Source organism: Pieris rapae, chromosome 3 (assembly GCF_905147795.1).
Source record: "Pieris rapae chromosome 3, ilPieRapa1.1, whole genome shotgun sequence".
NCBI classification, from domain to species: Eukaryota; Metazoa; Arthropoda; class Insecta; order Lepidoptera; family Pieridae; genus Pieris; species Pieris rapae.
The window spans coordinates 5998081-6025939 of record NC_059511.1 but is presented as its reverse complement, the minus strand read 5'-3'; the positions used below and the strand labels follow the sequence as shown (position 1 = coordinate 6025939).

The window sequence follows — 27859 nt, the reverse complement described above, 5'->3', positions numbered from 1 at the left end:
AGATAACATCAGTGCTCTGCGACGCATGATAGAGGAAGATTAAAGAATGACCTATCAGTAGATACGGGCAAGCCTAGACATTAGTATGAGTCAAGTTTAAAAATATTACAAGAACATAGGTGTCAGGAAACTTTACAACAGATCCATTCCCCATACTTTAAACGACGACCAGAAACACCTTCGCATAAAAATTCAAAATAAAATGGTGTCGCCAAATGTTAGACAAGTTCAACAGCGGTGACATAAATGCTGATCGTCACAGGTGATGACAGCTGTATATATTGCTACGAACCCGAAACCAAAAGACAATCAACTCAGTGGGTGTCCTTTCGTGGATCGGCCAAATAAGGTAAAGAAAGGAAGAAGTCAAAAAAACAAGATCATTGCCTCATTCTTTGGTCGGAAAGGTCATTTTGCGACAGTTGTGCTAGTAGATGGAAGGATGGTTACTGTAGACTGCTATGTCAATCGCTGTTTGCCTGTTGTCTTGGAAAAAAATCGACAGCAGCGCCCTCGAAGCAGGATTCGTTACAGTCCGCAAAACGGACCGTTGAATATTTGACTATGGCAGGTGTCCAGATGATGAATCATCCACCATAGTTCTTACCTAGCGCCCTGCGACTTTCATTTTTTCCCAAGAACTAAAGATAAAATTCGAGGTATTCGCTTTACAAGCACTGAAGATGCGGTGAACGCGTACGAAAATCCATAGAAGACAACCCTAAGGAAGAAAGGGCCCACTGCTTTTCTGTGCTGTCATCAAATGCGACGATATGTAGAGAGGAACGGATATTACTTCGAATAATAATAAAAGTTTGGCAACTTTTTACATTAAGCCGTTTTTTCATTTTCTAAACATTTTCTGTGTTACCTAGGCATCCATTTTAAAACGCCCAAACCTTTATATTTTGGTAACGTGCTGCCAAAACGCAAAACTCTATTTACCTTAAACGTGCTAGACCGGTAATGCACTCGCAAGCCCTCTGGCATTGACAATGTCCATGGGCGGCGGTTTAGTCTTATTAATATAATAAAGCTTTACTTGCTAATGGTAAACCAACTCTTTTAATACGCCTTCATTTGCTAGTTAAGCCTCTGTCCATAATTTCAGCAACATTTAATTATAATAATCCAATTTTCTTCTGCATTTAATCCCTGTTCATAAAATAACTGCATATTTGTAATTCTTACATGATGTGATATAAAAATATACTTTTCTACTAATGATGTGATGTCGTCATGCAAACCAGCAGATATGTATGTGTTTTGTAGTAATCCCATATATCGATTGCTTTTAAATCGTTGAACTGCAAAGATTTTGAAAATCTAACCTTGAATGAGGCGATCTACTCCGCTCGGGTGATGGATTATATTTTCGATTTTCTGTACGAAATTTTCTTTCTCTTGAATCTTCGTTGTAAAATACTTCACTGTAATAATGCTTTGTAAATTATTATTGTCCTGTCGTTGTTTCTATTGATTTAATAAAACGATTTTTTCCTTTCCTTCGTTTTTAGGTAATGTGCAATGACTCTATTTCGAAACAAGATATTTTGCACAGCATTGAGCTTTCTGAAGATTCTTTATATATTCTTATATAGAGAAAATATTCTCTATATCAGGAGAATTACGAGCAACAGTTTTTTGACACTTTTTGAATCTATGATTCGATTTGCTTCGCTCCTGCGAGGGAGTAGATTTTCCATACGCATTTTTCAATCTCTGTTTGGACGTATCAGACTTATAGATTTGTAATCTTTTGGTTAAGGTTTATTTCTGTTACCCTCTCTTTGTGTGCTTTGAAAGTGTTAATGGATTAGGAAAGCCACTCCATATCTCCATACAATTGCAGTTTTGTTTCATAAATCCGCTTAATTTGATATCGTATCGTGACAACTTGTAAGCAAGAAACAAACCAACGAACAATATTTTAATTAAACATTTCTTCATAAACGATTATAACATTCAGGTTTCACGCATTTCATAACGTTATCACGCCTAGATTAACAAAGTAAGGTAACCGCCTCATTTACTAGTATATCAAGAGAATACAGGTCTCCTACATAAACTACTGATATAATAAAAGCTAGATATTGGCTTGCTAACCGTTTCGTGATTCCCAAGCTTCAAACCCTTTCTTTACAAACATTTTGAGGAAAGACCGCCCACAGACGACAAAATAGAAAACTTTCTTCTAATACTTTTCTTCTAGCTTTTGTAAGCTTTTCTGCTAATATACTATAATATATATATAATTAACTTTTCTTCTATATATTAGAAGAAAATCTTACAAAACTAATCTACTTTTCAGAATATGCAGGAATTGAACTGAATTAATTTTAGAAATAAAAGTCACGATTGTGTTTAAAACTGAAAGGAATTCTAGTTGTCACTTCTACTCGACAATAAATCATACATAAAAGAATATTTTTTTAAAAATACCTGTCAATGCTGTTATTCGCTGGTGGCTCTTCTATTTGTGACAGTAAGCTCTTTTTCGCTATATTAATATTTGTTTCAATGGGCAACCACTTTTTCCCTAAAGTTATTTTAATACGTTAACCGCCATTCTTAGCAATTACCAATAATATTTAATTCGGGTATATACCAATAGAAACTAAATCACTTGCACATAAGCATTATTGGTAAGTTGTAAGTTTGGCAATCAAAAAATTAATAAGCGTTATTATTATTAGAGTGCAATTGAAATGGGTGTATTCAATTTTAAATACTAATTTGATATTAAAATATGTTTATTGCGTCAAACAAAATTAAAATCTCTTGAAATTAAGTTAATAGTAAGTAGATAAAATGGTTTATTAAAAAAATAGTGTAATTAATATGCAAATATTTTTACTAACCTTTTTGTAGGTGAGGTTTACAGTAACCAATACCTTTCGAAATTTCCGCACGCAATTCGTAGGCTACCAATAGCATTGTTATTCTACAAAAGGAAATAAAAAAATATCTATTTTTATTTGTTATAAAAATAAAATAAATCAGTGGCGCTACAACCTCTTTAGGTCTTGGCCCCAGATTTCTGAATCTGTTTCATGATCATTTTTAAATCTAATAGGCAAGTAGGTGATCAGCCTTCAGTGCCTGACACACGTCGTCGCCTTTTTGGGTGTAAGACATGTCGGTTTCCTCACGATGTTTTCCTTCACCGTTCGAGCAAATGTTAAATGCGCACATAGAAAGTCCATTGGTGCACAGCCGGGGATCGGCTTTATTTTTTATTAAGCCTTAATTAATATGTACCATGACAACAAGTTTATTTAAAAATTTTTGAAAATATAATTTCAAGATCTTTTGTCCCGCTTCTTACAGAATAAGACACAATATTCGAAAAATTGACAATACTGAAAAGCATAAAAAACACACATTTGACAAACTAGGAATTTGCTGTTTGCCACGAATAATTAAGAAAGAAGACATTATTTTATGACAAAATCAGAGAAAATTGTCGAAGTCGGAAAGATTTGCTGCAAAAAAAGTTATCGTACGAAAACACGATATATTACCTAGTATTGTCTTTTATTAACATAGCTTTTACACATTTAAAGAAAAACAGTTTTTTACCGGATTGAAGCTATGTATTATTCTAAACTTAGAATTATTTAACATAATTTTCCTAACATAAGATTCTTCCCAAGATTGGTACGCGAAGCCATTGAAATCAAAAAACACGACGATTTCAATAAAGAAGACGGCCCAAAAATTATCAAACACCTGGGATCCAATAATATTTATATACAAATTAAAGTCTTTAGATATATTACCTGTGTATTATACTGGGTAGCATATACGCCTTGTACCAAAGAACACTGGGAAAGTCGTATTTGGCACACAATTCAGGAACAAAGATCTCTTTAAAGGCTTTCGGCTTTTCATCGTCCTGCGCTTGCGCAACTAACTTCATTTGTTTCTCAGATAGCGACTTGATTGTGGTCCCACGGGGCAACAAACAGTTCATTTTGGTATTTATTCTCACTACCTGAAATTATTGTTTAACAGCCTACAATTAGGAGTTTTCTTATCAAAGATTTCTTATGTAATTCTAGACTATTTACTTCACTTGTTAAACCAAAGTAGGTTGTATTATCTCACAGTATGATAACATTTTGGGAAGCCTTTATAATTGTGTTTGAGGCAATCTCTGTATGTTTAACATCATTCATTATAACTAAAAAGACATACCTACCTCTAACAATGGTTGGTCTTGAGGACCCAAGAGTTGTAACTGATGTTTGTTCATGTAATAATCAGCGTATGTTTCGAATGAGTTCGTTACGAACTGAGATTGTGGTGTCATATATTCGAGCACATTTGTCACAACGTATCTGTAATATGTAATACATCTGTATATATAAAAGTTTAGTATGTATATCTGTCCATAAAAAAAAAATCCCGTATAATAGTATATATTAAAGTTTAGTATGTATATCTGTATGTATAAAAAAATCCCATATATTAGTAATTGGAGCAAGTATTGCTTTATAGGCTAAAAATGTTTGTTAACAGTAGGTATTTATGGCATGCAACTATGTAAAATACTACAAGCCTTTTCAAGGTTAGAATTAGTATGTTTTAGGCAAATAACCATAGAGTATATAGGCTTGAATTAAAAATAACTAAGTTTTCAACATAATTTGTCGCGTCGCTATTACCTAGGTTCAAGTATAACGTAATCACTATTGGGGACGGTCATCGATTTTCTTATTTACTTATTTATACATATTACCCATATTATGCTTGAAATTAATTATTTATTATTATTTTTAAGAGCTTTGTTTACTTTTGCTGAAAGAGGGGGGGATAACTTGCAGATCTAATAATAATACTTGAACGGCCCATTAGCTATTTTATTATCACTACATAGTATAAAACAAAGTCGCTTTCTCTGTCCCTATGTCCCTTTGTATGCTTAAATCTTTGAAACTACGCAACAGATTTTGATGCGGTTTTTTTTAATAGATAGAGTGATTCAAGAGGAAGGTTTATATGTATAATAACATCCATTAAATAGTGGAGAAGTACTGTTATTTTTGAGCTTTCTAATGTGATGTCGTAAATAATTACATTTTTTCCGCTTACATTGCAAACGCAGGCTGAACCCTACGAGTTTTATCAAAATAATGTACTAAGTATTGTACACAATGAAAAGGTCTAAAGAAAAGTCCCTGATGGTATATGTCTATCTCTTATGGATAACCCACATTTTTATATACAACGTTTCTCTGTAGTGTATTTAGTATCAGCATTGCACCCGTGCGAAGCCGGGGCGGGTCGCTAGTCTAATATATTACAATAATCGGTACAGTAAATACGATTTTAGTGTGCTTACGTATTCTAACTGTACTAATTTAGCTTTTCTTGAGCGGTGTGTAGTAACTGGCAGGTCTCACCAAACTCAACGACTCATATAAAATCGTTTAATTTAATGAGTTGATCTTATCTTTGTCAAAATATTGTGATAAAGACTATACTTATAATGAACATGGAGGCGGCCTGGCCTTTTATAAAAAAATAAAAAAGAGACACAGCTAAAAGAACGCCCTCTGCCAGAGTGATTAGAAAACTTTAAACAATATTTATTTTTATTTTATTTTCCCCAACATAAGTGTCTCTTGACTACTTACGGGGGTTGTCTCATTTATTGATGTAAAAATTTTGAGAAACAATAAAATTTTATTATTATTATTTATAGATCCTTTTAATACTTAAATTAATAATGAATAATTAATATTAGGGTTACCTGTCAGGAATTAGATATGGTTTATACCACGGAGTAACGACTTTTCTCTGATGCGTTTGCCGCGTAGCTTTTGTTGAGGCCCTTTGCTGCAACAATAACACAGTTTCGAAATTAATATTTCAGACATTATTTTAAGAATATCTAACTAAACTTTCATCTCACCAAGTTACGTGTGTGTGTGTTAATAAATCATTTGAGTTTACAAAAAATATTTTCGAACTAAACTTCACGAAGACTTTTTTTTTCCCTTTCTTGGCCTGCACGGTTTGTGCGTCAGCCATGTACAAAAGTTAGGAAGTGCATTATTAGGTTTATTGGATAGGAAATTAGTACGGAATTTAGAAAAGGATCAGATAAATTTTATTATAAGTACGTATATATATAAAACATAGGTTATAATTTTATATTGTTATGAAAAATGAAACTGGCTAAAATACATCAATATTTATATTAGATAAAAGGACAGAAATAGAAGTAGGAAAAGGAATATTTATGGATAAAATCGAGGAAATAAAAGCGGAACGGTCATGTCTATTACAGGCAAAAAATATATGGTTAAAATCCCCAACGTCATTGCCACACTCACATGTGTCGTCAGGCAAAAGGTTTAAGCCTTGCCAAATGCAAGGGTATGCATGCATGGCCCAGCCTCATACGTATAAGGGTCGAAGTAATATCTTTACCAAGCGTCAAAGTAGAAAACCATGGTTTAGGAGGTATATCCCCCTGAATCTTCACGAAGACTTTTATGTTATAATAGTGACTTTTATACCACGACTTATATTTCGATTCCACATTTGACATTAGCTGTCATTTCGTAAAATAATGATATGACATACAATTGTGTAGTGTACCTACACAAAAATTGATAAACAATCGCGATATGTTTATTTACTTTTCCTAACGTAGCAACACTGAAATTATCAAATCTAGAATGGAATTAAAAGTTTTAGTATCGGTAATAATCACATTAATATATTTTGTACCAGCTTAAATAGATTATATGTATATATTAAAATTAAAAACCTTGTCTGATGGTATGTCAATGGGTTCTATTTCAGTATGCGTCCGCATTACGTTCCAGTCGATATCGAATCCGTCCTTTTTAATCGTAGGAACAACGTAGAGACAATTCACAGATCCTTCGAATATCACGAATTTCTTAGCAACCGCTAACAATTGATCGAATATGAAGAAATGGAATCTGAAAATTAGCAATCCAATATTAGTTTTAATATTTGACTTTTTGAAGTTATACTTCTTTTGTCAAGGGAAGAGTGATGAGAGAAAATTATTACGATGCGCGCACACCGTCACAAAAACCGACACCCTGAAGTTAGCTATAGTCGAAATTTTAGTTTTTTTTGTACATTTAACTATATAATGCGTTATACTAAAACATTTAATGTATTAAATACATTTTTTCTTTTGTTAGTGTCTTTTTTTCTACAAACGTAGAATATCACTTTTGAAAAGATTTTTATCTTGTTTAGCCAAAGAAGTAAAACTTCTAACGCCCGAACCCAATAGTGTGTCTACAATCTCAGATAGTGGATTGTCAGACTGTGACAATCAATCGATCTCCTATCTTCATCCCAATCACCAAACCGTACGAAGACAATCCATTTTTGGCGACGGATAGAATGCAATCTATTCCTTCTGTCGTTCCATTTTACCCAGTTTACACTCACATTTGTTAATCAATGTAAACCAAATAAAGTAAATAAAACCTATGCACATGGCTTCACCCGTCAAACAAACTGTAAAAAATGTAAGATAGGATTTTCATAAAAAGGTCTATCCACAGATCCTACTTACCATGGATAGCTTGTATCGACAGATGGCTATTACAATCCGTTGATTGGTTATTACAACAATCGGATTACGATGTCTCAGATGGATCATAATGGATTGAGATAGGTTATTGGGTTTGGGCGTAAGTGTGTTAATATATTATGATTTTCGTATTTGGTGATTAACAGTAATTAACAGTAATTATTTGCTGTTTCACATAATATATCACCCAAACATTGTCTATGCTTAAAAACTTTTCGAGGATCCCTACGAAAATTAACATGTTTATGCACATGAGGAAGGAGGGATAAATTGCAGCAAATCTGCTTATGTATTACTCGAACAGCCCCTATTTTTTAAACACATACATATTTGACATAAATATATTTTAATGTCAAAATACACTTAGGGTTGCCTGGAAGAGAACGCTTGTTAGCGACAAGGCCGCCCGTTGCATCCCTTGTAATATTTATGTATTGTGTCATTTGTGTTTCTTTGCAACGAAGTGTGAATAAATAAAATACACCTACCGTTTAACCAATTGCAGCTGCGTTGTGTCCAATGTAACGCAGGCATAATTCATTTGAATATTTGTCATAACTTCTCCAACTCTTAGATACATTGGAAAATCACATATTTCCGGCAAAGGCTGCATTGTAAGAAACCCAAACCCTTCATCCATTTTCAAAAGGTCGTAAAGCGCTAATTCACGTGATTCAGTAGGTTTTGCGAAGGCGACGTCTAGTTTTATTAAATGCAAGCAGAATTTTTGGTTGCCTACAGAAGGCAATGCGTTGAAATAACTGGGATACTGCAATATAAATTACTTTTTTAACATAAATTAAAAAAAAATATCGGCGCTGTCAGATAGTCTTTGAATATCAGTTAATGGAGATTTATTTATTTAAAGCTTTTTGAAATGAAACTTCTTTACGCACGCTTGAGAAGTAAGCTGGCGAACACGTGACATTAGCGTTACGAAAAGTGTGATCGGGCAAGGCGAACGGAAGTTGAGTGGGGGATATAAGCAAGAGACAGCAGTGCGCGCGCACATTTTCTTGCCCTCTTTCTCTTATAGTTAGTAAATGAAATATACATATATATATATATATATATATATATATATATGAAATATATATATAGTCAGTAGTTTGCTTGCGAGTTTACTAGCGTTACGCGAACGGTTATTCTTTAGTTATTTTTCGTAATTCTATATCGTTTTGAACAATTTTATGAAAAAATATTTTGTTCAATACCTACTTTCAATATTCTACATAAAGTGAATAAAACTGTAAATTCATTTTAGAGTTCATGTTTTGTGAATTTTTGGGTAAATAATAACAAATTATTATAAGAAAGAAGTTTCACTTCAGTCGTTTGGTCATAAGCACACTCTTATTACCACTCTTTACTGTGTCGCAATAGCAATCGAAAGGTTTGTAAAAATTATGATGATTTTTAAATATATGTATAAAGCCTTGATAAAGAAATATGACAAATTAATGTAAAAACGAGAAAGATTGTTTTGAATAATTGTAAATCTCCTTCGGTTTTTGTACACTGTTAAAAAATCATACCACTTTCTTGTGCTTGCGAACCCTTTTTTTTGTACCAGCGCTTGGTGTCCCGGCTTTATTATCTTCTTTGGGGTCGTCCCATGGCCAATTAAGGAAACACTGCTTTATATCCTCTTGTTCGAATTTTATTTCTCTAAAATGTTTATATTTCTCTATTTAAATAATAATAAAAATAATAATCAGTGGCGCTACAACCTCTTTAGGTCTTGGCCTCCGATTTCTAAATCTGTTTTATGATCATTTTGAAATCTAATAGGCAAGTAGGTGATAAGCCTTCAGTGCCTGACACACGTCGTCGCCTTTTTGGGTGTAAGACATGTCGGTTTCCTCACGATGTTTTCCTTCACCGTTCGAGCAAATGTTAAATGCGCACATAGAAAGAAACTCCATTGGTGCATAGCCGGGAACGAACCTACGACCTCAGGTATGAGAGTCGCACGCTGAAGCCACTAGGCCAACACTGCTCTCACAACAATATATATTTATATTAAGTTTCGAAATTATTACTGTTGAACCATTATGACGTCAACGTAACAAAAAAGGTTATATAACACTGATGGATGTCAAATCATACTACAGGAAAGACTTTACAATACTCTGTGTGGAAGAGTTGAACACTTATAAAGAGACCAAAGATTATTGGTTGCTATGGTTACCATTTTTTATATATTTTTTTTTATAAAACGCATAAAAAATATTTACATACAATTGCATGGGCCAAACTGTATTTCAGTCTCATATGAAAGAAATATTAGTTAATTAATTTGTAAACTCACCCATATGTTTTTGGTAGAAGGTGCTTATCAAATTCATCAGCTTCATATAACTTAATACAGGCTTTTAATGCGGCCGAACGTTTCGCCGTTTTTATATTATTAAAGGGGTCGCCCTGGAAAATATTATTTTTAATGACAAGCCCTCGCTAAGATAAGAAAAGGTTTTGTTTAAATCTTATCGTTTTTGTATGGCTATTTACTCTAATATAATATATGTTCCCTGGCATTTTGATGTATTTTTATAAAGTAAATCAATCGAGGTTTTTTGACGTATTGTGTGTTACCTAATTAATTTAGCGAGAGTTGGATGAATTTGCCAATGATCCTATTTTCTTATAAAAGTTTATACAGTAACAAAATAATCGTTTACCTTAATTGGTTCTTTGATGGGACATGCTATTGGCATCACAATAGTGATAAGCGGGTTCCCAGCATCATATTCTAGTATCCACATAGGGGAGAGTAGGGTAAACTGGTCGGCAGGTAGGGTGGAACAGTACCGATGTAAGAGACTAATGGCAGACGTTGCGAACAGGCGATCTAAGACATAGAAATATTAAGAAACTAGAATTGAAGACAAGACCATAGTTTTAGAACTTATTATGTCACAGAAAATGCAACACTAACACTAAACGATAAAGTTCATAATTCTTCAAAACAAATGATGACGCATACTCGGAGTATAGAAATTGAAATTATATATATATATATACACCACAACGCGACAACCTTTTAGGTCTGGGCCTCAGATTTCTGTATATTATCTGTGATCACTACAAGGCTAGTAGGTGATCAACGCTGTGTTTGAAACCGTCGACTTTTTGGGTCTATGGTATGCATTTTTCTTCGCGATGTTTTCTTTCATCGTACGAACGAGTGTTAAATGCGTATATAGACAAAAATCCATTGGTACACAGCCAGGGTTAGAACCTACGACCCAAAGAAACCACTACGCCAACTAGAAACTCAAATCACAAACATAATTTCAAATAAGGAGATTTGCAGTCGAAAATAGAAAAAGGAATTCTCCCACCCTACAAATACATATACTGTGTAATTTGACCTGTCAATACATTTAGCGAAACAAATATATATCTATAGTAAATGTGTGCCATGTATCACCTACCTGCTATGAGTTATATTATTATATCAATCTTGTCTTCCGAGCGCACCTTTTATTGACGTATCAATAAGTTAAAAACAATATTTCTCTTAAGTATACTAACTTCCATTCGCAGTGACGAAAGGTGGTATATCTTCATCATCAAAAGCTGATTGAACTTCCTCTTCAGTTGGCGACGCTCGATCTTTAGAATTGCCCATAATTAACTGTAATGGTAAATTATCCAGGGTTATAATAAGAAGTAAAAAACAAAGGACGTATTAAGAGTCTACGTGCGGAAACGGAGTCCCTACATACATACATACAATAAGAAGTAAAAACCTATCAATGTATTTGAAATTTAGCGACTAATTATTACTATAACTTACACATAAATGCCTAATATGACATTACTAAGATCTGTCTAAAAACAAAAATATCTGTTCATAAGTTCTGTAGTTTATGTTGAACATAGAGACATAAAGTATTTAAACTAACGTTTGGATAAATCTACAGAGGGTATTTTCGCGGAATATATACTTCTGAAGCCGATAAATAAAATAATATTTACTTATGTAATTAAAATCGGCTACCGCAAAAACACAAAATAATGTAATAGCTTATTTATTTATTGATTTTCCGACATCATACATAATTCTAATTCTACTGATTATTTTACAAAATCTTACATCTAAAATATATGACAAGAATGGTAAACATAAGTTTAAAAAAGGAATTAAAAAAATACAAATAAAACATTTATAAGATAAGGACACAATAAATTACCAGAAATTGTTCCTACTTATAGCAGAAAAAAAATCATCAACAAAACAGCGAATTAGGTTCGAGAAAGGCACCCAACAAAGCTTTCTCTAAAACCTATCATCCCATTAACGAATATATCTAGCTCCGGATAAGCTTTGTTGAACCTTGACAAAGCTCAAGCGGAAATGGCCAGCCTATAAAACATTGGTATCTTACAAGGTAGCGTTTATAACTAGATCGCCTACGTATTTTCAGACTTAAACTGACCTGTTGAAGGCAACTTTCTAATTTCTGAAACCCAGAATATTTACATAGAAACTTTTCTCTTTGTGAGTCATCCACCATCATGATATATTTTGATTCCCGGTTCCGTGCGCGACCTATAAATACATAAACATCAATCTAAAAAAAATAACGTTAATGAAACGTTTATAAATTTTTAAACACTTTGTAGGTAATAACATGAATATAGTGGAACATTTTATTTCTATCATTAATAGTTTTTGCAGTGCATGATAAAAGATATTTTATAGGCATTCTTTTACACCTTGGGTAACATTATTGTAGTTTTAGGAGATCCTTATGTTTTCTTCAAAATAGCCTTTATTAATCAGTGATGATGTAGCATTAAGTCGTGAAATAATTTTTAAAATCAGTCCGTTACTTTTTGAGCCATTTCGTTACAAACATACTTACATACAAATCTTTTATTTACAACATTTGTATAGATTGGTATTTCTTATGTGTATGTAATATCACAAACACAACACTAAATCATAATATATTACACACAGCGACATACATCGCGATTCTATCCACAGATTGTTACATTTATATGAAAAATTATTTTTAACCTACTAAATCTCTGAAATTGATCCCTTCCACTTCTCTTACTTACAGACAGCAATTGCAATGTTTTGACAAAGATGACGTATCTTTATCAATAGATTCTGGCGGCTTGCTTTAGCGCGGTAAAAAGTTAGTTCGTAGGCGCTGGCGTCGGTGTCACGTGATAGAAAATGGTCGGATACTAGCGATTTGGGAAGAAACGGAAACGATGTACTCTCATAATGGACCTCAGACGTCTCAGCAAACATAATTTATTTTTAGAATTTTTTTATTATTGATTTTACTGTTGCCAGTTGATTAACCTATTTCAATAAATAAATAAATTTCTTACCAATAATTTCTATCAAAGGTATGGCGTGCGTTATGAACAAATAAAAATTACAAATCTTCTGTATGGAAAAGGGTAGATCTCAACTTGGTATTTCTTTACGTCAGTCACACAATAATGTTGCCAACATTATTGTGTGACTGACGTAGGACTTATTTTTAGATATTGATGTCTTCTATAAAACTGTAGTACATCCCTTTGCTCTATTTATTACCAACGTACGAAGCGTATTTTTTCACACCTTGAGTTACATTATCGAACTTTTCATACAGATGTTTTTTGAAAATATTCTATAGATTAGTAGGATAATGTAGGATTTCAATCTAATAATAAGTAGGACGTTTTATATACGTATTATATGTAGGACAATTATACAGTTTTTTTTTCATTATATTAGTATAAACAAGGAATCAGGAAGTCATTTTAAATTACCTTTGCTCTGTACATATGAGCGATAGTCGAGCGGCAGGTCAAATCGCACTACCAGGGAGCATTGTGGTATATCAACACCCTCTTCTATCACCCGGGTAGATATTAGGCAGTTCAAATCCCTGTATAGAAATTGCTTATAAATGCGTAACTTAACCTTATATTTACAATTAAACCACATTTTGTATGCGTTTTAATATGATTATAATTCTTATATATTAAACAGTTTTGAAGTAGTTTATGTAGTTATTGACTTGTTTCAAATCACACAAAAACATAAGTTACACATACCCATTTTTGAATTTCAGCAACGCCTGATGACTGAGTTTCTTTGTATAATACTGTTCTCTCGTATTATTATAGGGGTTCACGTTAAAACCCACAATAAAATCGTGTTTAAGATAATCGAATTCTTTGGGATTTGATATTTTTACGGATTTAAGTAAATTGTATAAAATCTTCGAAGTGAACCTTTGCTGTGTAAATATGATTGCAGATAATGGTTTACCTGAAAAAAATAATGCCATACATAACTAATATTCGGCCACGTTTACAAATATTTACTTTATAGGCATGCGAATTGACATTTATTTAAAGTAAATAAATTGACAATTTACATGTTTCAGTTTACAGCATTTTTCATTTTTATAGGTTAACTTACAAAAATAAATGTTACATATAACACATTTTTTCAAATGTTAGCAGGTCGGAAAGTTTTATGAAGATAAAAAATCTCTCTCCTTTAAAATCCAAATATTACACAAAGTGAGTAGCTACAATTTAAACTACGACTTACAAATAATAATTATTGTGCTTGTCACGGTTCATTGACTCATAGCACAATTTTTACTATATATACTTGCATCTTATATTCCATAATAACACATTTTTTTACATTTACTTGTAAAACACTAGGTCTCGGGGGGTATATATATTTTAGGTAATAATAATTAGAAGCGAACAACAAAATGTAAACAAATATGTATATGCTGTAGTGTAAGTAGTAAGTGTCATTAAGATTTGTGAAAATTTAGATAAGCCAAATTATTTTTTGTTAGCGTTGTAACCCCACTACTCTTAATTGTATGTTAGTTATAAGCTTCAAACCATTAAAGTCAGTTGTTACCTAGCTTCAAAGAAACTTTTTTATTTGAACATATCATACAATACTGGCAACTAAAAAGAGCGTACAAATGCTTAAAAGGCCGGCAACGCAACCGAGCTTCTAGCATCGAGTGTCCATGGGCGGCGGTATCACTTAAGATCAGGTGAGCCTCCTACCCGTTTGCCCCCTGTTCCATAAAAAAAATAAAAAAACTCAATTTTTCTATATTAAAAACCTAAATTACCAAACATTGTGCTTGTACTAATCTTATCCACAGTGAAGTTTTAAGGGTCGAAAAAGGCATGAAATGCTTTAAGAAAACAATGGTATTGTGCGGCTTTATTTGGTCGACTTGGCGGTCACAATGTTGTGCCACCAGATCTCTCGTTTACTGCACTATGTCATATTACATCCATTTGACTAAACACAATCGAACGCATTCATCTTCTTTATAAAAAAAACTAACTGTTTGTATTTTGTACTGTACTAAAGTGGTGCGTGATGTTTTACAAAGGAATATTTCAAAATCATTCTTACCATCTTGGGTCGGTTTATATTCTTTCAAAATATTTAACAAAACTTGAATTTTAGGCGATGAGTGCTTAATAATCTTCGCATAGCCCTTTTCGTTATCCATTTCGTCTAATAATACGATTTTTGCTCTGAAAATTCATAATTTTAAGTTCGTAATGAACTACCATCATTATAGTGAATTACAAAATATTACAATAAAATTATTTTTTTCTAATCTCGCATCGTACTAAGAAAAGTAATACATTGTATATATTACAATACGTATTCCATTTGAACATCGCAGTTATCGAACAAAGATGTAGCGTTCTTTTTGCATGAGATAAATTTCAATGCCCAATTCAAAATCTTGTCATGCAGTTTCACACACAACTTTAACACAAAATATCTGAAATCTCTTTAGAAGCTAGTAAAAGGTAGTATTTACTCTGTGCAGCCCGTTATAGTAAAGGTGTATAATAATTGTTCTTCTTCGGAAACTGCTCGTCGTTTTAGCCGTTCGAGCAATATCGTGTACGCAATAATGCATATGGTCCCGCCGTACGCACCCAATTCGTCGATATGAAATATAATGGATTGCACCATATTCGCCACCTCCCGTTGAATCTAAAATAATATATTCAAAACCTAACAATCATTAAATATCAACCATTCATAATAACAGAATCAGCCTAATAAGGCTACAGCCTAAAGTAGTAGTAAGTATGATTTACGGCCATAGAATAAAATGTGACAGTAAGAGATGAATATTAATTAGTGCCTGATGTCGAGAAGTTGCGTATATTAAGCGATCGGCGTAACGTAGAATATGACGTGACTAGTAACTGTTATCATCCATTGTAGGAAGTGCTAGAAGCTCGACTGATAAAACGTTACAGTTATGTACATCATTTGTTATCTATTCGGAAATAGAGGTCATATCTCAAAATGTCCATTTGTTCATTGTGTTAGTTCAAGTAAGTCGGCCTGTTATTGAATTGATAACATCATATTAAAAAGAAGTACACTCAAATCTTAATTAAATTATTTTAAGAAAACAAACTAAGACACAAATAGCTGTCACTTCATCGAAAAAGGCTAGCAGCGGGGCGGGGCTATTGCCCATTTAACCTAGGTTTCTATCTTGCCTTGTCTGTTTGGGAACTTCAACAAAAACTCTATAGACTTGTACTTATGAAAAAGATTAATACGGACCTTTTTAGGATTAGAAGATATGTCCCGTTGTCCGTGGTGCAATTGGACATTTTTTTGCACTACTGGTAATTTAAAGTTATAGATTAAATTCATCAGACTCATTAAAAGTTTTTTGGCCTCCGTCTTGGCTGAAGTAGTGGACGATGGGTAATAGCTCTTTAATATTTCTTGCGGATTCGTCGAGTGACTAAAAAAATGAGACGTTTAGGCAAAACGAGGCGAGTATTGATGCTAAAAGAAATAATAAATCAGTGGCGCTTCAACCTCTTTAGGTCTTGGCCTCAGATTTCTGAATCTGTTTCATGATCATTTCTTTTAAACCTAATAGGCAAACAGGTGATCAGCCTTCAGTGCCTGACACACGTCGTTGCCTTTTTGGGTGTAAGACATGTCGGTTTCCTCACGATGTTTTCTTTCACCGTTCGAGCAAATGTTAAATACGCACATAGAAAGAAATTCCATTGGTGCACAGCCGGTGATCGAACCTACGACCTCAGATTCGAGAGTTACACGCTGAAGCCATTAGGCCAACACTGCTCAGCATTGATGCTATAATAGGCTAATTAAGTTTTATAATAATATGGTGTAGTTACAAATTTTTCACCAAGCAACTATTTGGCTACGATATTACCGGTTTTACGAAATTGTATTTAAAATTCAGAGTTTTACTTGTCAATATTGTAGATTGGTTGTAGGGGCAAAATTAAATTGAATTTACTGATTTTATAGACGCCCACAATAACAGAATGTGTTTACGATATACATATTTGTTTTTGTGTAAATATTACTGAATTAATTAAAAAATGTCTTGTAAAATATTTTATTTTGTTCCCCCTATTTATACTTCTAACTCAATTAAGGAACATAGTTACAACTTCACACACGTGTATTCTTTAGCTAAATTTTTTTTAAATCAAAATTCACATCTCTTTTCACACTCAAACTGCGGCACTAACTTGGATAAATTCTTCAGAGGTTGTAGTCAGATATAATTAATAAATATATATACTCACTTAAAGATCTCTTGTATATTTTCATGAACTGTGGCTATTGTCGCTCGAAATGTCTTTTCAAGTTCCCGAAGTGTTTCCTCAACTTTGTGTAACGTAACATTACAATTTAGCAATGTCGCTGTTAAACCTATAAGTGGGGTTTTTAAGATCGACTGTATTAATTGCCTTATTTTTTCTAGCGGTTAGTGTATTCAATGCGAGATTCCGACTTGTCAGATTCAAATACTTTTTTCTTAGATAATTAAAAAAACCCAGAAATTACGAAATTCAAAGTTTTTTCTGTATTAGCAAAGTCGACAAAATTGTATGACATATTCTCATGCTGTAAATGCTACCCAGACTTCATAACATACCTATTACTCTTGGTAGTTCTCCATGTAACCCTTCAAAATGCCTCATTATTAACCTCATTGGATGTTCATCAACAGCTTGGTGGCATTCATCAAAAATTATTAAATTTATATCCTCAAGCGTGATGTACTTGTGTGTGAGCATATCATGTAATATTTGAGACGTCATTATAATCACCTAAAATTATATTTTTTAAAATTACTAACGCCACAGACAGTTGCGTTTCTCACACTTAGTTTACAAATTACATTATTATACAAATTCATAATGCAAACACATTTTGGCTTTCACCATAACAAGATAAAGACATTATATACGTACTTGATATTGAGCAAGCTCAGAGTCCCATTTACTTTTGTTCCAATAATCAAGTAGATCCTCTCCACTGTAGGCTCCCACAGTCACTGGACACATTTCTTCAATCACATGTTTCTGAAAAAAAATTATAATAGAAACATTGTTAAAACAGGCTTTGGCAGGCCATTTAAACTGTCTATCAAATATAAATCTATGTTGTTTTGTATATTGTTATGGCCTTGCTAGACACCTAGTCCTAACAAGGAATATTTAATAAGCTGATCACACCAAACATATATTTTATTATTTATACTGCAATATAATTGAATGATGTTTAATGGATTGTTTTTAAATAAATATAGTTCTTAACTACTAGACAAACTAATTACTAATATTTTTTATAATACAAAGGAAATATACTTATCAACTAACCAATCATATTATTCAAATTTCAAACCCTTTATTTCAACTTATACGAGAGAAAGTTTACATATATATATATATATTTATATAAAAAAGGTTTTCTTGCACAGCTGTCCTCTTGCTTGCCTCTGTGGTACAAAGGCCTCCTCCAGCTGTTTCCAGTGCATCCTATCCCTGGCAAGTCTTTGCCACAGAGGACCAGTAGCTTTTATAAAGTCATCAGCCCCCATCAGCACATAGTCTTCCTCTCCTTTGCTTGGTATTGTATAGCGAGGTGTCCTATTGAGTGACTTTTTTCGAACATTTTGCTCACTGGCCTCTGAACAGGTGTCCTGTCAATCTCCATTTAAGCCTTTTGGCTCTGGTCATTGCATCTTCCCAGTTGGTGATCCTTCGGAGCTTTTCCTTTGATATAGTGTGTAACCTAGTATGCTCCATACTTCTCTGGCAAGTGACAAGCTTTTGACTTGTGAATTGCTTAGTGGTCCAGGTTTCGCAGCCATACGTTAGGATATGTAAGATGCAGGGGTTGCAGATTCTCCTTTTGATCCTTAGTGAGTACACTTTTTCTTTGGGATGTGATGTGTTTTAAAGACTAGAATCTTTTCCAGGCATTTGAGGTTCTTCTCTCTATTTCCTGCTGGGCTTGTTCTGTTATGGAAATAAGCTGTCCCAAGTATACATAGGTTGTCACATATTCTAGGTTTTCGTTCTCTAGGATACTAGTATCTGGGTGTTCTGTTTGTCATGGCTTTTGTTTTTGATTTGTTTATTGTTAAAACCAATTCTTTGCTTTTTGTTGCCAGTTCTTCAATCATGGTTAGTATAACCACAGCTTGATCCTAGCCAAACACTGGCTATAGACATTTCCGATGAGTCTAATGTATTTCCCTTCAATGCCTTGGTTTTTTAGTGCTCTCCAAATGCATGGGTACTCCAAACAGTCGAAAGCTGTTGTCGACAAATGCCAGGTAGGGGATATCGATATTCCTGGCACCTTGCTTCAAGGTGTGCATGTGGTGAGGTGTGTGTGTTGTTCTTTGCTTATATGTTGAGCACTGCACAATTCCTGCACTTTAGGGTATTCTTTTCAACATTATTTTTCCTACGAATGTCACTTGCAATAATATAAGCGATTTTGGAAATTACTTATGCTTTTACAATGTTTCTGGGCAGGATAATATTTACATTTTTTTATCTCGTGATATTATAGCACTTTGTCTACTTTTGAAGCAATATCAATACTTGTATGATTTTATAAATACAAAGAATTAGGGGCACAATATGAGTTGTTTCACGGTCAACACGCACCCTCATCATCATCATCAATCATAAATCATATTATTATATGAGAATAAATAGATTACCTGTTGGTTGACCAATGGCACTGTGTTGACAAGAAAGAATGTTCTTTTACCACCTTCACCCCATGGTTTTTTTATCTGATTCATAAATCTCTTAATAAGACGTCCGGCAATAAATGTTTTTCCTGAACCTAAAGTTTTATTAATTTTCTTTATTAACATGTAAAGTGAAAATAATTTTACATTTCACGATTCACATACCTGTAGGTAAATATATAATTGTATTTTTATTTACACATATTTCTTCAAGTTGAACTTGGTATAATCTTGGTTGAAACTTTTTAGATGGAGAATCCATTATGTTCTGTAAATTGTAACTAAAACATACAAGTACATTATAATTTAATTTATAGCTTAATGAGCACAGTTCTAATGAGTTATAACTGTCGTGTATTACATCAGATAACTTTTGTTTTAAATTTGTCTTGAATGGGTAAAATAAAGAAATAATTGTCAAATACACACCCACGCATTTGGTCATAAATCATAATACACTAATGAGTTAACAAACTTAAAATGAAACTATATAGAATTTAAAAAACATTTCATGGAACTTCATTCTCATCATTCCAACTTACTTTTATAAATTAATATATAATTTTTTAATTGTACAAACAACTAAAATGTTTTAATTGCAACAACTCACAATTATTTTCCTCGCACCGGCCACCGACTGGTGGCTCACGCTTTACAAGATTAATAATGAGAAATTGAGAATTGAGATTTGCTTGTACTCGATTTGTATTTGTTTTGACATTTTCCAATTTGTTATGTTTTTTCGTTCCATTTTACACAATGCTAAATTTCAATCTCGTTTATGTGTACTAACAAATCCGCCTTTTTAATTAAAAAAAATAATATGTTTAATACTATTCAATAAATCCAAATAAATATTTTTCATTCGTAAGAAGTTTATAGTTGTTTATTTTGAATGTTTATTTAAATTAGTAATATAGTTTATATGAAAATAGCGTTCAATGAAACGTTATCATAAGAAGATACATTTTGTCTATTGTTGGGCTAAACCCTTTACTTTAAAAACACCGTACACCACGTGGCAAACTTTAGTTGGTTTTGTTTATTCTATTATCTATTATTAGTAGTAACAAGTACCCCTTACAAACTTTTTTCTCAATACTTAGAGGCTTATTACACTATGAGGCTTATTACACTATGCGATATTCAGACTGACTTAGTAAGACTGTCTTAAAATCTAATTAGCAAGCTCGCTATTACACTAGACTGAATACCGCATGCTAACTCATTTTTACTCATTTGCAAAGCGTACGTAGTCGGTGACGGATGTCGCCATGTGACTTAAGAAACTACCTTAGAGTAGGAGCTGCCGAGTTTGAATGACTATTAAAATGTTATATTAGTAATTTATATTATTATATGTAATTTAATAGATACTCCATACATTCAATATGGCAATAAAAATGGCATGTCTCGGTACAAATCAAGAACAGAACCAGGCTGGCACACTTCAGTATGTTGTCATTAGAGAATCGCAGAAAATTTATTTAAATTTATTGACACATCGTTTGCAGCTAAGATATTCTATAATAAGATTGATTGTCCGAACCTTCTTTCTAAATTTAAGATTCATGTTTGTTTTTACCAATGTATCAGTGTGTCGAGCGTTGGCTAACTTTATCTATAAAAAATAAAAAACATTCCAAAGTACTTTTTTTTCTTGCGAACACGCCATGGTGCACGCGGCCACAGAAAACAAACATGTACAAACGTCTTTGCTCTGCGACTGCCGCGCGCTGACTGAATGATTTAGCGTGCTAAAAGGCTTATTACACCACGCGATATTCAGACAGTCTTACTAAGATTCAGCCTAGTGTAATAAGAGTTAGCCAGTTAGCCTGTCTAATTAGACCGACCGAATGGGTTCGGCGGTGCTTACTGGCATACTTGCTGAATATCGTGTAGTGTAATAAGACTTAGCACGCTAAATCATTCAGTCAGCGCGCGGCAGTCGCAGAGCAAAGACGTTTGTACATGTTTGTTTTCTGTGGCCGCGTGCACCATGGCGTGTTCGCAGGAAAAAAAAGTACTTTGGAATGTTTTTTATTTTTTATAGATAAAGTTACGCTCGACACACTGATACATTGGTAAAAACAAACATGAATCTTAAATTTAGAAAGAAGGTTCGGACAATCAATCTTATTATAGAATATCTTAGCTGCAAACGATGTGTCAATAAATTTTAATAAATTTTCTGCGATTCTCTAATGACAACATACTAAAGTGTGCCAGCCTGGTTCTGTTCTTGATTTGTACCGAGACAAGCCATTTTTATTGCCATATTGAATGTATGGAGTATCTATTAAATTACATATAATAATGTAAATTACTAATATAACATTTTAATAGTCATTCAAACTCGGCAGCTCCTACTCTAAGGTAGTTTCTTAAGTCACATGGCGACATCCGTCACCGACTACGTACGCTTTGCAAATGAGTAAAAATGAGTTAGCATGCGATATTCAGTCTAGTGTAATAGCGAGCTTGCTAATTAGATTTTAAGACAGTCTTACTAAGCCAGTCTGAATATCGCATAAAGGCTTATTACACCACGCGATATTCAGACAGTCTTACTAAGATTCAGCCTAGTGTAATAAGAGTTAGCCAGTTAGCCTGTCTAATTAGACCGACCGAATGGGTTCGGCGGTGCTTACTGGCTTACTTGCTGAATATCGTGTAGTGTAATAAGACTTAGCACGCTAAATTCAGTCAGCGCGCGGCAGTCGCAGAGCAAAGACGTTTGTACATGTTTGTTTTCTGTGGCCGCGTGCACCATGGCGTGTTCGCAAGAAAAAAAGTACTTTGGAATGTTTTTTATTTTTTATAGATAAAGTTAGCCAACGCTCGACACACTGATACATTGGTAAAAACAAACATGAATCTTAAATTTAGAAAGAAGGTTCGGACAATCAATCTTGTTATAGAATATCTTAGCTGCAAACGATGTGTCAATAAATTTAAATAAATTTTCTGCGATTCTCTAATGACAACATAATAAAGTGTGCCAGCCTGGTTCTGTTCTTGATTTGTACCGAGACATGCCATTTTTATTGCCATATTGAATGTATGGAGTATCTATTAAATTACATATAATAATATAAATTGCTAATATAACATTTTAATAGTCATTCAAACTCGGCAACTCCTACTCTAAGGTAGTTTCTTAACTCACATGGCGACATCCGTCACCGACTACGTACGCTTTGCAAATGAGTACAAATGAGTTAGCATGCGGTATTCAGTCCAGTGTGATAGCGAGCTTGCTAATTAGATTTTAAGACAGTCTTACTAAGACAGTCTGAATATCGCATAGTGTAATAAGCACTTAAATTGTGGTAAATTTCTAAGGAACTTTAAATAAAAAAAACGTTTAACACGGTCAAACTATTTTAATTTTTAACTATAAGAGTCATCAAAATTATCACCTTAAAAATGTTGTGGTCGTAAACTCACTAAACATATTATGCTGATGCTAGATGCTATAACAGTTGGTCGTTGCATAATATAAGTTAAAGTAAATTTAGTTATTTTTGAAACTTTTAATGAAACTTTAAGATATTCAAGAAATTTTGGTCAGTTTATTTCTGGCTTTAAGTAATAAATTATGATTTTGCTCAGACATATTCATTACTGACAATTGAAATGAAAAGAAGAAATATCGTCATATTATTAAGCTTAATAAAGTATTTGGTTTTTAATACTTAGTCTTAAGAAGATAGACATTTAATGAAAACGGATTTAAGTTACACCTACTTGATTTTACCCAAAACCAATATAAGAACGTAAGTAATATGACGAATGCTGTAAAATATGATGTAGGTGCTGCGCAATCTTCGTGCGGAATAAATAAAACCAATAAAAAACAAAAAGATATGTGCAATTCACACGTGGTAGATTCTACCACACTTATACCGTAGAAGTGAAACCTTCAAAAACAAAGTTTTTATAATTAATCATATATAAATCAAACATTTTTTAATTTCTAAATGTATTAAACTTTTTATTAAAAACAGTATATTTTAATGATATATTTTAATTTATAGGTTTAATATAATCTTTAATTTGACAAAAACTAAAACAACGAAAGTTCGAAATTAGATTAATTGAAAAAGAGGCTGTATAATGCCTCCTATCTCATTTTCTCCCACGTTAAATCTTATGAATATATGTTTCTGTCTCTTTTTACTGCCGCTTTTTCCATTACATCCGGTTTGAAATTACGATTCTAAAGAAGTTTCTCTATCTATTTCATTTTCTCCCACGTTAAGTCTTATGAATATATGTTTCTGTCTCTTTTTACTGTCGCTTTTTCCGTTGCATCCGGTGTGAAATCACATCGATTCTAAAGAAGTTTCACTTCAAAAGTAACCAAGGATTTTCTAAAGAAACATTTATTATAAAAATAAACAGTGTAGTAAAGAGTGTGAGTACTTAATATGTACACGCATTAAATAATTCTTTAAAAAAAGTAAGTACTGCTCCAAATTTTATTTCTATATTAATAATAGATATATAGATATAAATAAATTATAGATAATGCCAACCTATGTAAATTAACTAATTAATAATAGTAATTATTAGGGTTTAATGTGTTCCTTGGTTTATTCGCTAAGTCTTATTCTACCTCCTTTTTCTAGAAGTTGAATAGTGATAAAATCATTCATGTTGACTTTGTTAAAATACATATTTAAAACTCAAAGTTCAGGATTGAACTGAGAGTAATACGCTTAAAATACGAGCACATATCTCGCACTTTTTGGGCACAGGGCGTTTTCGTTTGCAACATAGATAACCTATATCTCGCTCATTTGCAATCTGCAGTCTTCTTAAATCTGTGGCCCGTATAATTTTTTTTCCCTCCCAACTTTACCAACTTTTAGGTAGATCTACCAACTTTTAAGATTTTTTTTAAATCTACTACCTTATCTACCAACTTTTTGTTTATAAATTTTTTTAATTTAATTTTTATATTGTTTAATTTTCTTTTATGGACACAAAAAGTTAAAAGTGCGCTTTTGCGTTCTTGACAATTGAAGATATCGATATACATCAGCCATGAAACCTCGGCTTATTTATTGCCAGTTTCGACTAATGACTAACTTCAAGACTCTCATGATCATGAACTTACTATGTATTTTGATATATAAAGCGCAGCGTTTAATGTTATTGAATAAAGTATTTTAGTACTATTAGTCTATCTAAACATTAAATTGAAAATGATGAAAATTTTCCTCCACGAAAATTGAGAAAATTTCATTATGATCAAAAATATTCAAAATTCTGGGAAAAAGAACCAGAATATGCAGGTTGGATTAAACCTAGTACTAAAGGAAACAAATTCTTTCAATGCACAGCATGTAATTGTGATTTTATATAAAACTCGAAATTACAGTTGGTAGATCTACCTACTTTTCGAATTGAAGATGTTGGAAACTACCTACTTTTGAAATTGTATCTACCTACTCGTACTCGATTAAATTCGAGTTGGTAACACTGGTTTTGAGTATTGTTACTTGTATGATGTATCCAATAACCAAAAAAAGTAAAATTTACGAAATAGTAAATACTAATAACTAATCTGTGAATATAACCTAAACTCTATAGAAATGAGGACATTATGTTATCAATGAATGAATTAGAAACAATTTCTTTAAAAGTTAAATGGTCCATTTTTTTCTATAGGTAAATAATTGGCAATGTACAATAAAAATAGGATAACCTATAAACTATTATTATTCTAAGCAATGTATTTAGTTATTAAGTTAATATAATTTACGAAAAATAATGTGTTCTATAAAGACGTACAAAAGTACAAATTTTATTTTAGTAATTGTTTTTGCATTGCTAAATATAAAGCCAGTTTTACCTGGAGGTAAGTTACTACTTGACCATAATCTTTTTTCTGCCAGAAACGTGTATTATACATATATGACTGATTATTTTCAGCAAATGATTTACATTTTTATGACGGGTCGTCGTCGGCTGATGTCATAGCCGGAGATATATTTTTTGAGATACTAGATCCTCAAGAGTTGCGTTACTCATATAGAATACGACCTGCCAAAGATTTTGGTGCAACTTTTGTAAGTTTAATATTTCTGTTATTAATATTTGTGCATTAAATTTTAACATTATCTATTAATCTAATACAAATATTTAAAGAACAGGCATTTTTTTCAGAATGGTAGCTTTCACATGAAGAAGGCAAGATTAGTACCAACTATACCTATAAACAGTTGTTCTGATCTTCACAATCAAGAAGATGTCACTGGAAATATTGCTTTAGCTGAGAGAGGGTAGGTATGATACAATACTTAATCATTTATAAAAAATGTAATGCTTAGTATGGAATGGAATATGGAATTGGAGTTGAATACGCATTTATTTTTTGTTCAATTTAGCCTTACTCTTTGGTCCGTTTCTGTTTCTTTTCTGACTTTCATCTATTATTCTTTAAAAAAACCTCTGTTCTCTTGTGACGACAAATTGTTTATAAAAAAGTGGACTAAAATAAAATAAAAGTTTTTTTTAGTGATTGCTCTTTTGTTTTTAAAACTGCCAAGGCTCAGCAAGCAGGCGCAAGGGCTATTATTATAACAGAGTCTGTTAACAAATGGGATGATCCATTGGATCATCTAATAGAAATGGTGGATGATAAGTAAGTATAATACAGTTGTAGTAAAGTTCTTTAGTATTTAACAGAGGCTATATCTAACAAACTGATAGTCTGCTGCTTTTTTAATATTATGGTCAGATACTTAAATCTTTCAATATTTTTTGTGTTGTGAAAGAATCTATGATCAAGTCTTTTGGAGAAAATTAATTGTAAAATTTGATTGTCAGAATAGTTTTTTAGAATTCTTGTTCCACTGTACAATTTGTTTATTAGTAAACTAGTAAGGTTTGTTTTCAAATGAAATGTTGAAAGTTTTTACCTATTTTCAGAATGGACATAGATGTAAATATACCAGCAGCTTTTCTATTAGGTCGTAATGGAGCTACTATTTTAAGAGCACTTAAAAAGTTACATATGAAGTATGCTATAATAAACCTGCCGGTTAACATGACTTATGTCCCAATAAATAAAATGAACCAACCGCCCTGGATAACTTGGTAAATTTGATGTCAATAATTTTAATTAATTTTATCTTTATTTAGTATATATTGTAACAAAAATATACTTCTTCATCCAATTGATTCATGGCTTAATATTATGTAAAATAAGTCTATCATTAGATATCTGAAGTAATTAGGCACTTGTTTATTTCCTCACTTTTTATTTCTTCTCTATGGACAATAAGCTTAAAATAAAAGTTTGTTGACATTTTATATGAATGCTGTGTATAAGTAATTTTAATTATTTTCTATTGTTAATATAAATATATAAAACAACTGGAATCTCATATATGAACTCTATTTAATTTCAAAGATACCATACAAGTCCATTCAATGAAAACATTTTAATACATAGAATGAAAATCCAAGGTTAAATTTGCCATTAAGAGTTGTTTGTTAATTTTATCTTAAAAGATGACTTGACGTTGATAAATATAAATTGAAATTGACTAATAACAACTACCTATTAATTTATGTATGTTAAAATTGACTTGAATTTAAAATGTTTCTGGGAATGGGTACCCTAGAAATTCTAGTCCTGTCAATTTATGTATAATCTTAAGTTAATATAATAATATGGTTTTAGTTAAATGACCCCTTAAGTAAAAAACTATTTTATAGTCTTACAAGGATGTTTTGGCAGTTAAAATAGATTTAAATGCATTAAGTGGAACTAAATATTGAATTTTCTATATTTATAAAATTCAAAAATGTGCCTTGTGCGGCTGTAAAATAATATTACATTTATTTTATTTGTGTGAATTATAATTTATTATGTTTAAACATTCTTATTATTGTATATATTGTGTGGTTTGTTAATATAAATTGTTTGAAAATTACAATTTTTTTTTTTTCACCTTAGCCATAAACCCAACTCAGTATCAGTTATTCAACCAAGAGACTGTTGAATTCAGAAAAAAACAATTCAGAAAGTAGAGTAAGTCTTTAATATAGAAATTGACGGATAACATTAAATGAAAATTTCGGCCAACAGTTCCTACTAGAATATAAATCGCATCCACTCTTCCGGTCTTTCTTTCTTTAGAGTTGG

The 27859-nt window shown here is 32.3% G+C and overlaps 2 protein-coding genes across 3 annotated transcripts in view; one reads left to right on the top strand and one right to left on the bottom strand.

Moving 5' to 3' along the window:
- LOC110993269 (endoribonuclease Dicer) overlaps positions 1–20417 on the bottom strand; it is a 39234-nt gene extending 18817 nt beyond the window's left edge. Inside the window, exons 1-23 of one of the 2 annotated variants that reach the window (XM_045634701.1) lie at positions 20303–20417; positions 19858–19973; positions 19660–19787; positions 17894–18004; positions 17575–17749; positions 17222–17348; positions 16209–16395; positions 15442–15620; positions 15021–15145; positions 13670–13886; positions 13382–13500; positions 12040–12152; positions 11132–11234; positions 10276–10445; positions 9906–10018; positions 9130–9262; positions 8083–8363; positions 6785–6962; positions 5759–5844; positions 4205–4343; positions 3783–3997; positions 2862–2944; positions 2443–2539 (exon numbers count right to left, since the gene is read on the bottom strand). In XM_045634701.1, the coding sequence (XP_045490657.1) occupies positions 2443–2539; positions 2862–2944; positions 3783–3997; positions 4205–4343; positions 5759–5844; positions 6785–6962; positions 8083–8363; positions 9130–9262; positions 9906–10018; positions 10276–10445; positions 11132–11234; positions 12040–12152; positions 13382–13500; positions 13670–13886; positions 15021–15145; positions 15442–15620; positions 16209–16395; positions 17222–17348; positions 17575–17749; positions 17894–18004; positions 19660–19787; positions 19858–19954 (3176 nt within the window). In that variant the 5' untranslated portion in view covers positions 19955–19973; positions 20303–20417. Of the gene's footprint in view, positions 1–2442; positions 2540–2861; positions 2945–3782; positions 3998–4204; positions 4344–5758; positions 5845–6784; positions 6963–8082; positions 8364–9129; positions 9263–9905; positions 10019–10275; positions 10446–11131; positions 11235–12039; positions 12153–13381; positions 13501–13669; positions 13887–15020; positions 15146–15441; positions 15621–16208; positions 16396–17221; positions 17349–17574; positions 17750–17893; positions 18005–19659; positions 19788–19857; positions 19974–20234 lie in introns of both variants that reach the window. The other variant, XM_045634700.1, reaches the window with a different exon arrangement.
- A 4770-nt stretch (positions 20418–25187) lies between these two features.
- On the top strand, positions 25188–27551 carry LOC110993327 (PRADC1-like protein). The gene is made up of 5 exons (XM_022259539.2): positions 25188–25564; positions 25639–25775; positions 25873–25988; positions 26225–26350; positions 26638–27551. Exons 1-5 carry the CDS (start codon positions 25477–25479, stop codon positions 26807–26809), a joined length of 639 nt encoding a protein of 212 aa, XP_022115231.1. The 5' UTR covers positions 25188–25476; the 3' UTR covers positions 26810–27551.
- The last annotated feature ends 308 nt before the right edge of the window (positions 27552–27859 follow it).